This window comes from Marmota flaviventris, chromosome 18 (genome assembly GCF_047511675.1).
Source record: "Marmota flaviventris isolate mMarFla1 chromosome 18, mMarFla1.hap1, whole genome shotgun sequence".
NCBI lineage: Eukaryota > Metazoa > Chordata > Mammalia > Rodentia > Sciuridae > Marmota > Marmota flaviventris.
Window position 1 is genome coordinate 31,937,395 of NC_092515.1, and position 16,845 is coordinate 31,954,239.

Below are 16,845 nucleotides of genomic sequence, written 5' to 3' on the forward strand. Positions count from 1 at the left end.
GTTCCGGAGAGGAGCCCGGGCCCTGGAGCACGCAGCCCCAGGCACCCTCTCCTCGCCACGCCCAGCCCAGCCCAGCCCGAAGGAGGTGATGGTCACCTCCTACGAAAGAAAATCACCCTATTTGGCCCTCGTGGAGCCAGAGCTCTGGATGCAATTCCGGCCTTGTCTTCACTGGGGGAAAAGGTCACTGCTGGGGAGGCAGGAATGAGATCTGAGAGATGAGAATTATAGAAAACCTGTCCAAATTTTGGGGTGATTAGGTGTGGGGATGCTTCTCTGCATCTCACACCCCCATCTCTGTCCTTTTTTGGTTTGGGAAACATCCACTCCCACCCCTGCATAGAGGGCCTGGGGTCCGCCCACCTTCCCCAACACCCAGAAGGTGCCTAGAGGCTGAGCTGGCGCTTGGGGCGCCTTTCTGCGCGTCCCAGCCTTTCGGCCCTGCAGCAGTGACGTCTAATGACAAGGTCCGCAGAGGCCATGTGCCCCAAAGGATACTTCCACTGGAAGGCAGCCCAAAGCTTTCACACTCACCTGGGGATAGCCACCGGCTACCACGGTTCACCACCTCCCTGAGGGGAAAAAAAGACACCACCAACCCACGTGGACCCAACTTCCACTGTCATATGGCTCACCCCAAATTCCTGCACAGGAAGAAAAAACGTTTCTCCCTAGAACAAAAGGGAGAGAGGAAGAATCAAATTGAATTTTGATGAAATGTATTCAAGTCGATTCTACATATCCTTTATAATAGACTTTTTCTTTTAAATATGCATGTGCTTTTAAATGCCTAAAAGACTAATTAAATAAAGAACATGTTGACCTCACTGGGTTGAGGCCCAGTTTCAGAGTCAGATTATATAACCCTGCTGCATCGGGAATTCTCTAGCAATGCGGCTCTGAGCCGCCTGGGAAAAAAAAAAAAAAAAAAAAACATGCCACTGAATCAAGTGAAATGAAACCAGAAGAGTTAAAGCTGAAATCTAAATCCAAATATCCTGCTTAAGGAAACTTACCTGTCAGGATGAGATCTCCAATGACAACATTTTATTTCATGTTTTTTTCTTGAGGAATGGGGGTTGAGGAGGGTAGAGAGACTGTAAAATACATTCTCACACAAGTAATGGATATTGGGGAAGTATCTAGGGTCTCCAAATTTCAAAAGAAAAGGAAACATAGGCCCATTCAAACTCGTTTCTGTTATGCCTTTTACAATTTCTTATTTAGAGAAAGATACTAGCTCACATACACAATTTACTGGCACCTGGGGAAATGTTAAAATACATGTAGGGGCCTGGCTAAATAGAAATGCACTCTGAAAACACAGACACAGTATGCTGTTTTATCTGTTGCAAAAAAAAATGTATTTGATTACTTGAGTAAAATTACAGTATCTCTGTTGTTAGTAAGTATTAAATGTTAAAGAAAATTGGACCCCCCCCTTTCCTTTCAACTTTCCAAGAAAGTGCATGTAACAGTCCAATTTTTTTTCTTCCATACCTAATACAAAATAAACAAACACTATACCTGCTCTCTTGATCAAGAAGAAGCATTTGCTCTTGTAAGGAACATATGTACATTTTAATGAAAGTGATATTTCTTATTGTATATACAAGAGCATCTACATTTTCTCCACTGAAGGTTGTTCAAGATGCTATACTTAGCAGCATTGTGAAATTCCAGCACACATTTTTCTATTGTGAATATACCTACAAGGCAAAATGTTACGTCTCAGTTTCAACTACCAAAACAACACTTGATTTTTTTCTCTATAAAGAATTCTGCGTGCTTATTACTGTACAGAAACTTATTAACATTGAAGAGACCTCAAGTAAAAAGCACAATACAAAGAGCAGTTCAAAACGGAAATGGTTAAATCTACAAAAACAAAACAAAACAAAACAAAAGCAGGTTGAATTTTAGAATAGAAATGGAACAAAACAAAACAAAAAACCCCAAACCTTTCGAAGATCCACACTGTTCAGTGTGTACTCTCAGTCCTTTCCTTAAATCTGTTTTGAAAGATTAGACAATGTGTTTGCTGATAAAATTTTCCAGCAGGATCAAAGTGTACATTTATATACAGACTTTATTAGAGACCTAATGCATCACTGAGGCATTGCATCAACACCAGGTTCATATTAAACTGGATATAGAAAATAAGTTAATGCCAGATTAAGACCGCCTAGCAGGGCAACTTGCAATTGCCATAAATGTTACAGCAAGTTTATAGCACTCTAGTCAATTAGTATTTAGTCCAAAATACAGAAGACCAAAGTTAATGCTTGCATTCTGTTCGCAAAGCAAGGTTATATCACTAATAAATAAGCTTTCTTAGAACTCTAGAAGTTGAACAAGGTACAAAAGAATGTCTTCATAATGTTGTAGTTCATAGACCCGGGGGACCAAAAGGAAGGGGGATGGGACAAGGGGTAGGAGGCCACCATAGGTCGCATTCTGAACGGGAATGCTACGTCTGTAGAACTGCTGCTGCTTTAACTTGTGACGATCTCTTTGCTGTCTTCCACAAAGCGGGTGAAGCGGAAGTTGGTTCCGTTCTCGCTGCTTGCCATCTTCTCCAGGCCGGCCAGAGGAGCACTAGGCTCCGAGTTCTGGAGCTTCTCCAGATTTCCCGTCAGCCCGCTAATAGGTGAGCTGCTCCCACTGCCGAGGCTTCCAGGAATTGGAGGGATGCCACCGTTCTGAATGACAGAGATCTCGTTGGCCTTCATCGCCAGCCCGTTGGAGAGCGCTGCTGCATACTGATTCCAGAAACTGGAAGGATCTCCGCTTCCTGACCTCGCCGCCAAATCCTTCTGGAACATTTCTGGGAACTTGACAGGATTGCCTCCTAGAAATGTCATGGGGCCATCCACAGAGAGCCGCCGGCCCCGGCGCGCAGGGGTGCTGTTCCACATGTGCGTGCCCATGTGTACCTGAGATGTGGGGTCGGTGTGTGCAGGGGGTGGGGGGAAGAAAACAAAAAGAAAGACCAAAAGAAAGAGAAGTTAATAGTTGAATCTGTCTCAACTCATATCCCAACACTGACAAAGCAAGTGGCCCAAATGTCTATTCTTATTATATGACAGACGGTGGAGCAGGGAACGGGAACCATCCACTCCCGAGGACTAGTAATAACGTGTTGGGTCTCCGCAGCCCTGGGCCGTCTTTCCTCTCCCTGGGCAAGATGTCTTGCTTACTCTTTTTTTATTACCCGTATTTAGCTTATAATGGCCTCAAGCAGGCCAGTCAGTCACAGATAGCTCCTTTCAGGGTTAGAATTGTTATGTCCACTCTCATTGCAATGGTAAGTATTGTATCTGACACCCTTTACCCTATAAATGTCCTTTTCAGATGGAAAGAAAGTACCCCTCACTGATTACCCATTGGAGGGCCCGGCATATGGAGAGAAAAGCCAGAAAGTAATTATTCATCTTGCATTACTGGCAGCAATCTCCAGAGAAATACTCTGTCAACAGAAAAATGTACACAGTAAGAGCGCTCAACTGTTGCTCTAGAATGTAAGCATATTTGCTTTATTTCCAACACATATCAGTAGGAAATGTTGTATAATCAATTATCATAATACCCATTAGCAGAGCAGTGACGTTATTGTTTCTAGAAAAACAAACCATGCTGGACTGCATAGTTATGAAAAATAGCTGCATACGCCAAGGAGAACCGTAATTATTAAGTGATACAGGCAGCACACAGGCCACATGGAGGTCTTTAATCAATACCCCATGGCAACACCAGGCTGTCTTATTTGGTAGGTAAAGCAATTCATTTGGTGCACTTAGCGAGACAACAGAGAGAGGCTGCTGCTTCGCTTACTAGGTACCAAATTATTCAAGGCACTGTGACATGCAGCTAGCTGCAGGCTGTCCTCCTCCCTGACACTATCCCGACCCTCACAGGCACCCCCATCTCTCCCCAGCCTGCTGCGTGCAGGGCAGCAGGTTCCCTTTGGGAAACATTTTCCCCTGTGTGTCTGGGCCGACGATGCAGGAGCAGGTTGTACTACAGAGTACCGGTGGCAGCGAGGTGGGCCGAGGGGGACAGGCGGGGAGCAGGTGGAGTGGGGTACCTTAAGATTGCCTTTTGTAGTGAATGCTCTTCCACAAATAGTGCAAGCGAAGGGCTTCTCTCCAGTGTGAGTTCTCTCGTGAATCTGCAGGGCGCTGGACGAGGAGAAGGTTTTGCCACACGTGTTGCAATAGTGCTGTTTGGGAGTTCTCCGGGGCAGAGTGGGGAGCAGGACCGGGGACGAGGCAGAGGATGACAGAGGCCCAGAAGGGACGCCGTGACTGGTGGGGGTGTCCTTACTGTCCTGAGGAGAAACATGCACAAAGCCGTTGACCTCTGTTTTGATGAGAGATGACAAAGAGTTGGCAGGGATCACCGCCGAGTTCTGATTGGGGCCAAGGTTGGAACTGGGCTCAAAGAGCTGCGACGGGAGATCTCGCATCTGATGTGTCAACATGTGCTGCTTCAGATTACCCTTTGTGGAAAAGCCACGATTGCAAACTGTGCAAATAAATGGTCTCTCTTTGGTATGACTTCTATAGTGAATGTCCAAGGCACTCTGGCAAGCAAAGGTCTTGCCACAAATGTCGCAAGCAGTGTTTTTAAATTTACCCCTGTCTCGGAAAGGGAAGAGGATTCCCAGAGAATCTTCTTTGATGATTTTCTCGGCATGACTAGATGTCAGGTCCAGAGCCCCCCCATTCACTGGGGTGGGGGACAGACCATTGGCGAACTCACTTGGCCCCGCTCTCTGGGGCTTCTCCTCGACGCTGGGCGACTTGTGGAACTCCTGGGTGCTGTTGGAGGGGGACAGAGCCTGCAGGGAGGAGGTAGACTCTGAGATGGCTGGGCTGCCAGCACTTTGGCTCTCCATGTCACCACCCACCGAGGACGAGTCGTTGGTCAGCACGTCCCCCTCGACGGACCCGTTCTCCACGGACTTGAGGCTGGCCTGCAGCTGCTCGGCCAGGCCGGCATTGATCATCTTCATCTGGTTTTCCAAAGCAGCGATACTCGACATCTCCAGGGGCAGAGGGGAAGAAGACAGGCTGTCCTGGGACGCGTCCGCCGACCTGGGTGTGTCTGGGATGCTGCCCTCAGGACACTCTTCCATGTTGTCGTCAGAGAAGTTGTCTAGGTCATCGAAATTTTTCTCATCAAAGGAGCCTGTGTCAGACTCCATGGACTCGGGGTAGCTGTCGGGGACGGGGGTGTTGGGGATCTGGCCTCCCATGTGCATTCGAATGTGCTGCTGCAAGACCACCGCGTTGGTGAACTTCTTCTGGCAGATGGGGCAGGAATGCTGGACGCGGAGAGGGGGCATGGCCCGGTGGACGCTGTAGTGGGTTTTGAGGTTCCCTTTGGTGGTAAAAGCCCGGCCACAGATCTTACACTTAAAGGGCCTCTCCCCAGTGTGTGTCCGGTAGTGCATTTTCAGGGCACTCTGACAGCTGAGAACCCGGTGGCAGATGATGCACTCATTGGGGTCAGTGGCCTTCTTGTCAATATTTTCTACCAGTTGCTGCAGCTTGGATGTCTCTGACGCCTGGGCTGAGTCCAAGAGTCCCCCAAAAGGGAACTTGGCCTTGAACTGCTCTGACATGAGCGGCAACAAGGGGTTGGTGAAGGTGGTGGCACCTCCCGGGCCACCATCGGCCGCCGGGGAGCTCAGGGTGCTGTTGCTCGCTGTCGGGGCAGAGTTGGTGGCCAGGCCACTTTCTTCACTTTTGCCACTGGAGGGTGGCAGAGCAGACCCCTCGGCTTCCTCTGGAAGGCCACCCAGGCTTCTCGTGGCCGGATCGGGGGCCCCAGAGTCACTTTTGACAGAGCCCGGGGGGCTGGCCGCAGAGTGGCTGATGGGGACGGGGGCTGGCTCTTCCGTCTTGATAAAGGGTGTGAGGCTCGGGAGGGTCGGGGGCAACGGCAGGCCGACGGAAGTGGTCAGAGTGGGCAGGACCGGCTTGGTGTCGAGCCAGCTGGTGACTGGCTTCTCCGGAGGGATGGACATGCCATAGGGGATGCCGGTACTGGTGGGGATGTTGTCCAAATGCTCAGGCACGGGGTAGGGGTTCATCTGGATGTGAGGGTACTTCTCTTTGTGGCGCTGAAAGTGGACTTTGAGGTTCCCCTTGGTGGAGAACCTGTTCCCGCAGATGTTGCACTTGAAGGGCCTCTCCCCGGTGTGGGAACGCAAGTGAATCTGCAAGGCACTGTCGCTCCCAAAGACCTTTGCGCAGAACCTGCACTTGTGTTTGAAGAACGCCTCGTCCGAAGTACTTTTCGCTTCGAAGGCAGTGACATTTGGTGGCTTGCTTTTTCTTTGCTGGGCCAAGGCAGACAGGGAGTTTAAATCCTCTGCAGTTGTTCCGATGTTGGGCAAAGGGCTGGGGAAAACCGCGTTAGCAGGGGTCGGCTGAGGTAGAAGTGGATTAGATGCAGGACTTAATAGACTGCTTATTGCAAAAGCTGGTGAGGATGAGGCTGAGACTGTCGCTGGGTTGCTGACATGGGAGGCACCCGCGCTCGAAGCCACATTTTCAGAGGACGGGGTGGTAACTGCTGCCGCCAATATGTTAACGTGGGGAGAAGTGCCACTGCTGGATGGAAGGGTGGTGTTGCCAGGACCGCTCTGAGGTAGCTGGATTGGGGGTAGCTGTTTCACACCGCTGATGCTGGCAGATTGGCTAGCGAGGCTCTGTGCTAATCCAGCTGCTGCCGCCAGCTGCTGAGATAAATGGGAACTTAGCGTGGACAAGGGGTTGGCAGATGTTCGTAAAGTACCTTGAGAAGGACCAGAAGAGGTTGGCAAGTCTGCGTTCTGAGAAGCCAACAGCAATATTTGGTGACGGATCTGCTCGATCAGTTGCAGCTGGTGGATCTGCTGCTGCTGCAGCGCTAACAGCTGCTCCATGAGCGCGGGCACGGCCAGCTTGCCCCCCGAGGCCCCGCTGCACCTCGCCTCCTGGGAGAACTGAGCCACCGCCACCTTGGTGCTCTGGAGGTTCTCGATGATGACGTTGCTGTTGATCACGGAGAAGTTGCCCAGTGTCGTCAGGTCCCCGAGTTGAGGTAGAGAGGTTGTGATCGCTGAGGTACCTGTGGAGTTGCCGCCGTCACAGCGTGGGGTGGTGCGGCCAGTGGGGCCGCTCCCGCTGCTGCAGCTGTTAGCGACCGGGGCCTCCACCTCCATGGACTCCTCCCTGTCAGGTCCCTTGGGTTCTGAAAGGTCGCTGCAGTCTGGTGGATCGGTTTTGTTCACGGTGTCTTTCATTTGTTCGTCAGGATGATCAGGAGGGGGACTGGGAGAGAAGGTTTCGGGTGGGGACGCTGGGTTTTCATTGACGATCAAAACCAATTGATTCTTGGTGCAGTTCTTCTTGTGGAGCAGAAGATCTGATAATTCAAAGAACTCGGCGCAGCACCGGCCACAGACGTGGGCATCCTTGCTCTTAGTGGGACGACTTGGTTGACCCTTCTCGGTGTCTCCTACAAACAGCAAAGGGCGCAGGGTTAGAAAGGGAGCCAGGACTCGCTGACATCGATGACTTATAAAAAAAATAAAATAAAAGGTTAATTATTTTCTAACTGCAAAACTCAAAAACTGTACTGCCTGCAAAACCAATCGATATTACCTAGGGATACTCATCATTAATTTTTAAGGGTGTGGAGGAGTCCCCCCATCCATCTAGTATCCCAGATAGTGATGGCCTTCAGCTAATTCATCAAAATATAAAATACTATGAACGGAAGACATTGGTACATAATGAAATTCCATAGCAAAATATTGATTTCCAATATTTTATATAACCGATTATCTGCCCATCCAGAGAGGGTCCAGCAACCATCCTGAGGACTTATTAGGCTCTTGAGTTTCTGTCAACCTTATTCATTTTCAACCGATTCAAAGATATCTGTGACAGTTTGTTCTGTCACTAAACTAATTTGTAGTCATTCAGGTTCCAATCAGTTGTTGACAAGGGGGAAAAGAAATGCATATCGCCAAGCCGTGGACTGACAACGTGAAAATCACCTCGAGCCCCCACCTCGAACCTGAGCAAAGTCTGATCCGTGACAAACACACTTTAGTCACATCAGTAACAAATCCTCCTGGGCGCTCTCCTTAAGACTCACTTGAACACAAAAGGGAAAGCAACACACACACACACACACACACACACACACACACACAATGCACAGAAACACAATGATCATAATCCATTACAAGGCCTGCCTGGCACCTATGTATCACCCTGTGGTGTGTTTATTTTTAAAATTAAAGAATGCCACCCTGGCTACTATTCCACCAATAGGGAAAATACGCCTCTGTGCTCCAAATGGCAACATCGCGCCTCTAAATATTTCATCAAAAGTGTTCTATCTGTAAAAACTGGCATGAGATTCACATTTCTGATTAAATATCAACTTAAGGGGAGCTCTCCCATCCTGTAAGAAATCATGCTTGCTGCAGAGTTTGGAAATGCTTTGCAATTCTCCTTGACTGAATGCCTTTAAAAACAGTTTGCTCTTAACTGTTATCAATTGTTTAACAGATTGTCCTGAACCTTTTCTTATAAAAATCCCTTTATTTTGTGTTTGTTTCCACTGGTTGCTCAGATGTCTCCTCAGTAAGATCCATTTGTAAATTAAACATAAAAATCTCCAACTCCAAGCTAACATCCTATTCAAAGACAGGATGGCGTCCCATTGTTTGCCCAGCATGGGGAACACCAACTTCTGTTGTACAAATGGTGTGTGGTCATCTCCGAAGGCTGTGGAGGAAAAAAAAAAAAAAAAAAAAAACTGTTTAATTCAAGGATTACCTCCCTGCATGCTTTTCTGCAGAACTGAATCAGATAATAGGTAGTTTCCATGACTTCCAAATTGAATCTCCCAGAAAACTTTTAGGGAAAAAAGTAATTGCGGATATGAATACATGCAAAATCAAAATGCTGTCTTTTTTTTTTTTTTTTCAGTAAACTTACAGTCTACTCAAAAGAGCCAGCTGTTTGCCTTTTTTTGTATTAAGCATCTAAAAAGCTTGAGTGGTTCTGTATTTCAGAAAATATAACTAACATCTAAATATTAACTTGTGAAAATTCCTTAACTCTATCTGCCTAAAGTAATGCTGAGGTTGATCAGAACCCCCAGTAAAGTATGCCAAATGTATGCACACTTGATTCACTGGGAGTGTTATTTTAGTAGCTAAGTTATACTTAATAAGCTAGCTTTCCTAATACCCATCTTTTAATCTCCATGAGGTTAGAGTGCAAAACGCATTAACAACACCAAACAAACCGTAGTTGCAGCAGAAAATACCAATAATGATCCAGTTTTAATTTAATGTTTAATCATCCTAATTGGCACCAGATTCCTATGCACATTTAAGGTGCTGCTTTTCTGTCTCTCCCCTTGCCTTAAAATAATATAAACAAAATATTAAATGAAATTTGCTAAAGTTATGTTGCTTAACTTGCGACAAAAATAATGTGACAAAAATTCTGTTTAAAGCTTCTTATTTTGACAACCAATTTTAAATGATGCATCCATTTCAGATGCTTATTTTAAACTAGGAAATGCAATTCCTAATATATTCAACAGAAATGTTATTTCTTTCTCTTTGCACATTTCCATATGTAATGGTTATGTTTCCATCTACTTTTACAGCCAATTATGAAGGAACAAAAGCTATTCTGTTTGTTCACACATTTTCAACAAAATGCATTAAAACTATTATGTCAGCATGTTCTATTAAGCTCTGCATTCAGTGGAAAATACTTTTCAACCAGCTCACATTTATCAAAACATAAAGCCACTTTAAAACACAGTTTTGCTTGGTCAGCTGGGCTTAGACAAATAATGACAGATTCAGAACTAAATAACTAGCAAAGGGAATCAGAAAACTGACTTCATCAATTGTACACATTACAATGTAGTTGCTTCAAATATTTAGCACATCTGTGCTCACCATTAAAGAGCATTTTAATTCTTTATAACTTGCAAACATCTGATATTCTCATAATATATATAAAGAAAATAAAAAGGAAGGTTATTTTACAGGATTCAGTTGATCAGTACCTTCCTGCACTCCAATTCTGTATTTGTGCTGCTTTTGAGACTCACTTGAGAATTTTCAAGTTTCTCAACCTGAACATTTTTATATTTCAGATTGTGCTAACTGGATGGAAAATATGGATGCTTAAAACTGAATTCCGGCTTGCTTCTAAGAAAGACTTGTGTCAAAAAGTTGACCATGTTTTAGCTCAGATTTTCACAGCATTTTAATAAGCTGACATTTGATCTCACTGTAGAGTCAACTAATTTAATTTCCTCATGTTTATGAACACCCCAACTGCCCCCCCCCCCCCCCCCGCCAAATCCTGGTATCTATTTTGATGTATTTTAAAAGCAGGTGTCACTACATTGTAATAATACCTAACTTTAAATCTGTCTGCATTCTGAATAGAATTCCAGTGGAACAACTTTTTTAAAAGAGAGAAGACAAAACACACAAACTAGCATGAATCTTTAACTACCAAAAGGAATATTTCAAGTTGTAATAAGATACACACACGAGAACATGTTCTAATTCATTTTTCCTATCCTACCCTCTGCTATCTTGTATCTTTCTCAATAATCTGTTACACAGGATTGCAACTGGTGACCTCATTATAGTAAATACAGTTGTCTTGTTCCTTGTTCTATGCTGAAAATAACATTCCAGTTCTTTTTTCTATGGATTTTGCATACAGATTAATTTTGTAATTCTAGTCAGATAGGAACATTTAAGAAACAGTGGTTTTCTGAGTATATACACACAAGAAGATGTTTGCTGGGCCTTTTTGGTGGGGAAGGAAGTGATCTTATACTGCCACCAAATTTATCCTAAAATCCCAGATGTGTTAGTTCTTGTGGTTCTCTATAGGTACTTGATGCCCAACTCAAATTGCTCAGTTTTTCATCTTCTGAACCAAACATTGCAGAATCGGAAGCAGAAAATTGAAGTGTTCTAGCATATCTGTCTACTGAGAAAATAAAAATAAAACTATGCCCCACACAGAAAGGCTTAGCCAGCCAGGAAAGGAAAAAAAACAAAGCGTACACACACACACACACACACACACACACACACACACGCCAAAAACAAAACAAAACAAAACAAAAAAAAACCCCAACTCTACCAGATTTAGTTTTCTTTTTTGGAGCTCCTCAGAAAGACTCTTCACTGTACTTCCCATCACCTAAGACTGCGCTAACATTTTTAAAATTAGAACCTCTCACAATAGTGGGTTTGGGGCTCATAATTTTAACAGGCTATTCCTTTTCGGGAAAAGGCTAATTTGATTGATCCTTTTTTTTTTTTCTTTCTTTTGCACAGACCTAGGAAAAGGCTCGATCTGAATGTCCAACTTAAGATTCCAAAAAAGTTGTAAACATTATAGCATATGCTGTGCATATTTTCTGAAATGTCTAGAGTTTCCTCTATGCAATGTGCAACCTAATGACAAAAGTGACGGCCCCCTTCAAGTTCTCTCAGTGTGCTGGCCAGGATTAGCGTGTTCTCGCGTGGAAGACTACAAGAGAAATCTCTGAAAAAATAACAACCCGGACAAGACACTCCTTTCAAAGTAGCAATGCAAGCCCACCTCATTCACACAATAAATGAAAGGGGGGAACGTCTTCCCCATGGATGAATCAAAGTGAACACTAGATGGGGTTCCAGTTGCAAGGGTTTGTTCAAAAACTTCTTTGTGGCTTTCCTATTCCAGTGACGCGTAAAAGAGAGACTCCTTAAGGCGAGATCTAAACTCTGACTACATAAACATTGGCAAAGGCACAAGAAACTAAATCCCTGTTGTTTGAGGGTAAAGCTGAGCTATGGGAACTACCTGTCAATCTTCCCCTTTGGGGGTCTGGCATCTGAGGGTGACAGGGGAATAAGGTTAGGAAAAGAAGCCAAGCTGATAAGGTGAAACTAAAATAAACTACTAACTTCCTGCTAAGTGACTAGCAAGACTCAATTTGGGGGTCACTAGGAAGATACTGAAGGACATATTATGATCTGGACCTTGTCACCTTTGCATGGGAGGAGACTAGCAAAGGTTAAAACAGCTCAACACATCTAGGTTTTCTAAAGCCTGGCACACAAACTTTTTTTCTCTTGGGTGTGTGTGTGTGGGGGGGTCAGTTTTTAGGTTAATTCACCATCTCTTTTACTAAACTGCTAAACTACTGCATGTTTTGACCATCTAAGAATATTTTAAAATTTAGGGCTATCTGCTTGTTTAGTCTCTAGGAGAAATTTGTTCTGGTACTACATAGAGCTTTGGCTTTTAATAATTACAAAAACATGTAACCTGTCTGCTTATTTCTTCCCTAGATTCTGGTAAAATCTCCACTATAAAAACATGGATTTCTGCCTTCTAAAGAAAGAACTGTTGGTAAAGACAACTAGATACCTCCAAAAGTGGAAAGAAAAGAAATAGAGACCCCAAAGAATAACCTATAATTCAGCACTTCTGCCTAGGAAACGGGGGGGGGGGGGGGGGGGGGGAGAAACTTGATGTTAAATAAACCACCAAACACTCAGTATCACAAATTCATTTTCACACTTTTATCTACCTCATGCTCAACTAGACTTTGCTTTTTTTTTTTTTTTTTTAAAAAAAAAACCTTTTAGGAAGTATCTGCAGCCCGAAACAAATCTCAAAAGACAGTTTGCATTTTCTTATCCAGAATCTTCCATTATGCCAAACTTAAAATAGGCCTGATTAAACATGAATTCTTTCCAACTGCCTTATCTTGCAGGTGTCGGTTTTTCAAAAAAAGCAATTAATTATAGTTCTCTCTAACCTTTTGGTCCCAGGAATCAATGTGTTGCCATTAAGCTGCTTACAATGAGTAAATCACTTTGGTAAATAATAGAATTTCATTATTAATATAAATAAGAGGGATTTTTATGATACTTCATACAAGAGTTAGTGTTTTATCTGCAATTCATGATGTTTTTATTTTTCTTTCCATAGTACATTTTTCTTGAAAAAGCTAAGCACCAAAAAACTAAATTAATGAAAGGAGTCTAAATAGGCCCACCGTGTAGTTGCAGGAATCTTAAAAAATACCACCAAAGGAAGAAAAACCCAATATACACATAGGCTTGAAGTCCAAAGCTGTAGGAAAGAATACATATATAAAAATCACTGGATTCTCATATGCCCTTTCCTCAGCATGATCTATCCTGGTAAATAATCTTTCCAGTGGCGGTCATCTTTCTCCCAAGTAATTTGAGACTTGTTGAATATCATCTGAGACAATTCACGTTTGCCGTGATCTTGGTTTTATAAAAAAACAAAAATTGTCAAGTTTATTTTAGCTTGTTTCCAGCATGCATCACAGTTGCACTAGAGTAGAAGAAAATATCAACATTCTCAGATCGACCAAATGATCTTCTTTTCTCCAACTGGATGCAATGAAGCCATCCTTTAGCTTAGTGCCCTTTAGCACCCCTTGGGCTTTCTTTGTAAGTGCATTCACACTCACACACACACAGGACACACAACACAGCAGGAAAGTCACTCTTTCGGGGGCTACTGTAACTGGGGTCTACAAACTTTTCTAGGTTTCTCTCTGGGTAGAAGTCCTAAAATTTGAGGTCCCGGAGTATAAGAAGAGCATAAACTTGATTGAATTTGGTAACATTTGACAGGCATGTCATTTGCCGTATTTTCAGAACATCTCAAGACACAAGAGAAAGGAATGTTCGAATAAGGGTTTGCCTTCCAAGAATTTAATAACCTTGCTACATGCAACAAAGCAAAACACCAACAACTCCTTGAAGTGTGTGTGTTCTGAGTGGGGAGAAGGATGGAGATTACTGAATCCATTGCAGAAAGGTGACTTTTTTAAAGAAACCTTGAGCTATGTCATGAACTTTCAATTGCATTTATCTCACAACTACTCCCAAATAAAAAGAACTGGGGTATGTTAGGCCCTCCTGCACGTCACGCGTTAGGGAGGATTACTTGTGTACTAATATTATTACAACACACTAAATCCTGTAACCCTATTACAAAATCTACCCTCTAGGCAACTTCTCCCCAAACTTATTGTTCAACCATGTAAAAACAGTCATAACCTAAAACCATTACTACTGAAGAAAAAGAGGAGGGGGTGGGGAGAGGTGAGGAAAGGGGCTGGGAGGGGGATATTTCCTAGGGTGCCTCTAACAGTTTACTGCTTTTTAGCACAATGAACTAGCTTTTTGGAGGAAAATAAAGAAAGGAAGGAAGAAAGAGAAAGAACTGAAAAGAAAAAGAAAAGAGAAAGGAAACTTGATTCAGTTACTTAATTAACTTACCTCAAAGCTCAAATAAACTAAAAAAAAAAAAATAGTACTAATAAATAATAATGGTAAGAGGCAGTGAACCCCTTTTATGCTATCGCTTTATGAGAAGCCTTAACTATTAAAAATTCCAGATCCAGAAGGCTAAAGGCAAAAAACTAGCAAGCATCATTTCTTCCGAACCCCGTCATTATTATTATTAATATTGGTGGAAAAAATGTAAAAAAAAAAAAGTCCAGATTTACAAAACAGACTAAAGAACTTTGTCTTCTCTTCGGTTTGGTTTTTCGAATAGAGATTGTTAGCTTTTAAAAACAGTATTATTAGAGAGCCAAAGGTCTCACCAGAAACTTTTAGGAAACACTGATGTGGGGGCGAGAAGCCTAAGAAACCAGCTGAGAAAACCCGGAAAAATACACCAGTGGTTGCTGAGGCCTTGGGTAATTTCACCTTGGTCTATCCTGCATACCCGGGGCTCCTTTTGGGGTAAGAAAGTGGGGTTTTAGGGGTTCTTTGCACAGGACTGAGACATCGCAGAGACAAGGCTTCAAGCTCAAGAAAGTGCTGGGAAGGAGCAAGTATTGTAAGCAGTCTTCTGAATCGGTCTAAAGTCTCCCAGGTTTTTACAGGGATCCCACATCAGGAGTCCCCTTTCCCGACTCCGGGTAAAGAGAGAGGGGGGTTCTCTGCTCCGCTGCTGTGTTCTGCACCGGTCGCTGCTCCCCAGACCTTTGGAAAGGCAGGCCTCTGGGGAAGGACGGCCGCACTTTGGTGGACCGAGGTGCCGACCTAAGGGCACGCTTCGGAGGAGCTCTACTGGGATCCAGCGCCCTCCTCCGTACCCCCCAAAGTCCCCCGGGATGTGAACAGCCCTAGAGGCATCCACGGAGCCCCGACCGAGGATGCCCCTCGTCCTCCTGCAGCTGAGGGACTAGAATCTCGCCGGAATGACCGGAGCCCCGGCGCCGCTCCATCGCCTCCGGGCGCTAGGCCTGGGAGCTCGGAGGCCCCTACCGGGAACACCTTCTGGATCAGGGAAGAGTAGTAGGTATCCTCCCTCCGAATCCCTAATGCCCTGGCCGGATCTCTCCTCCTCTCGGCCGCAGTTACCTCACACAAACTTTTTTTCTGGACTTGTCCATTCCTTTTGGGACCCCGCAGCTGAAGCCTCCATTGGAGAAGGCTCCTGCTCCTCTGTGTCAGGGGTCGTCTCCTCCGGCTGGCTACCTGCTCCTCCTCCCCGGCCCTGAAAAGCTCCCCTACGACTTTTCCCTCGGCCGGTCTGGAAGTCCTGGGCACCACAATTCAGAGAGGACATACACCGAGCCTCAAGATTTTTGGGGAGGGGGAGGCTCTAGGTGCATGTATTGGGAGAAGATGCGGGAATAAATTTGGGGAGCAGGAACTCGATACTTCACCCGGTTTCCCTGCACTGTCTAGGGAGCAACCGGCAGCAAAGAGTATCCACCCGGGCCGCGACCCCAGGGTGCTGCGCCTCGACCCAGGTCTCTTGCCTTCTTACAGCTCGGAACCCACAAAGGCACCTCATTTCGCCCTGCGGGCCGAGGGGGAGTGTGCGCGTGGGAAGGAGGGGCGCAGCGAGCTGCCCACACGCTCTAAGTTCAGCCACCAGCACCAAGTAAACTTCCTTCTCGCTGGCAGCAGGGCCGGAGCGGCGAGGCCGAGCCTGGGGGCCCCCGGAGCGGCGCAGGGAGCGCTAGGGGCCCCGCGTCGGCAGGCACCGACGGCCTTTGCCTGCACCCACGCCCCGAGGTCCAGCCGAGGGGCGCCGGGGTCCAGCCGAGGCTTGGCTCTCCCTGGGCTCGGTTCCCTGGAAAAGCCGGGACGGAGAAGTAAGGCCGGCATTCCCTCCCTCCTCCCCTAGGAGGACACTGCAACTCCGGAAAGGTCCTGCCCCGAGATGTGCTTGCCTTCCCCGGGGCAGTGGGAAGCCCAGTCAAGGCAAATTGCAAATTAAAAAAGAAAAGAAAAAAATATGCCCAGTCGAAAAGGCGAGCGGGGACGCGGGCGACGGCGGCGGCGGAGGGGCAGTGGGCGCGGGGGGCCCGCCGCGTGTGCGTGGGTCCGAGTGTGCGTGTGAGTGCGTGTGTGTCTGTGTGTCCGCGGCGCGGGCCGGAGCACTCACCATCTCGCCGGGGGAGCGAGGCCACTTCGGGGTCGGATTGGAAATGTTGAGGCTTCGCTTGCTTCCTCCGCGACATGCTGGCTCAAACATCAGCTGGGGCAGAATAAAAAATTACTAAAAAAAAATCTTCTCAAAATTACGGAAATCGAGCGGCGGCGGCGGCGGCGGCTCCCCCCGCCCGCCGGCCCGCCCGCCCCCTCCCCGGCTCCCCGGCCCCGGGCGCAGCGCGCATGTGTCCTGCTATAATTATGATTATCAATAATGCATTGCGATTAATCATAGAGGGGCTCTTTGAAAGGCGATTGGCACCGGGCCAGCGCTATTCAAACCCGCT

The 16,845-nt window shown here is 45.9% G+C and overlaps 1 protein-coding gene across 1 annotated transcript; it reads right to left on the bottom strand.

Moving 5' to 3' along the window:
• Positions 1 to 2,495: 2,495 nt before the first annotated feature.
• Sall1 (spalt like transcription factor 1) lies at positions 2,496 to 16,587 on the bottom strand. The gene is made up of 3 exons (XM_027939170.3): positions 16,512 to 16,587; positions 4,088 to 7,512; positions 2,496 to 2,936 (listed from the first exon to the last, which is right to left on the bottom strand). The coding sequence occupies exons 1-3, from the start codon at positions 16,585 to 16,587 to the stop codon at positions 2,496 to 2,498; spliced, it is 3,942 nt and encodes a 1,313-aa protein (XP_027794971.2).
• Positions 16,588 to 16,845: the final 258 nt, after the last annotated feature.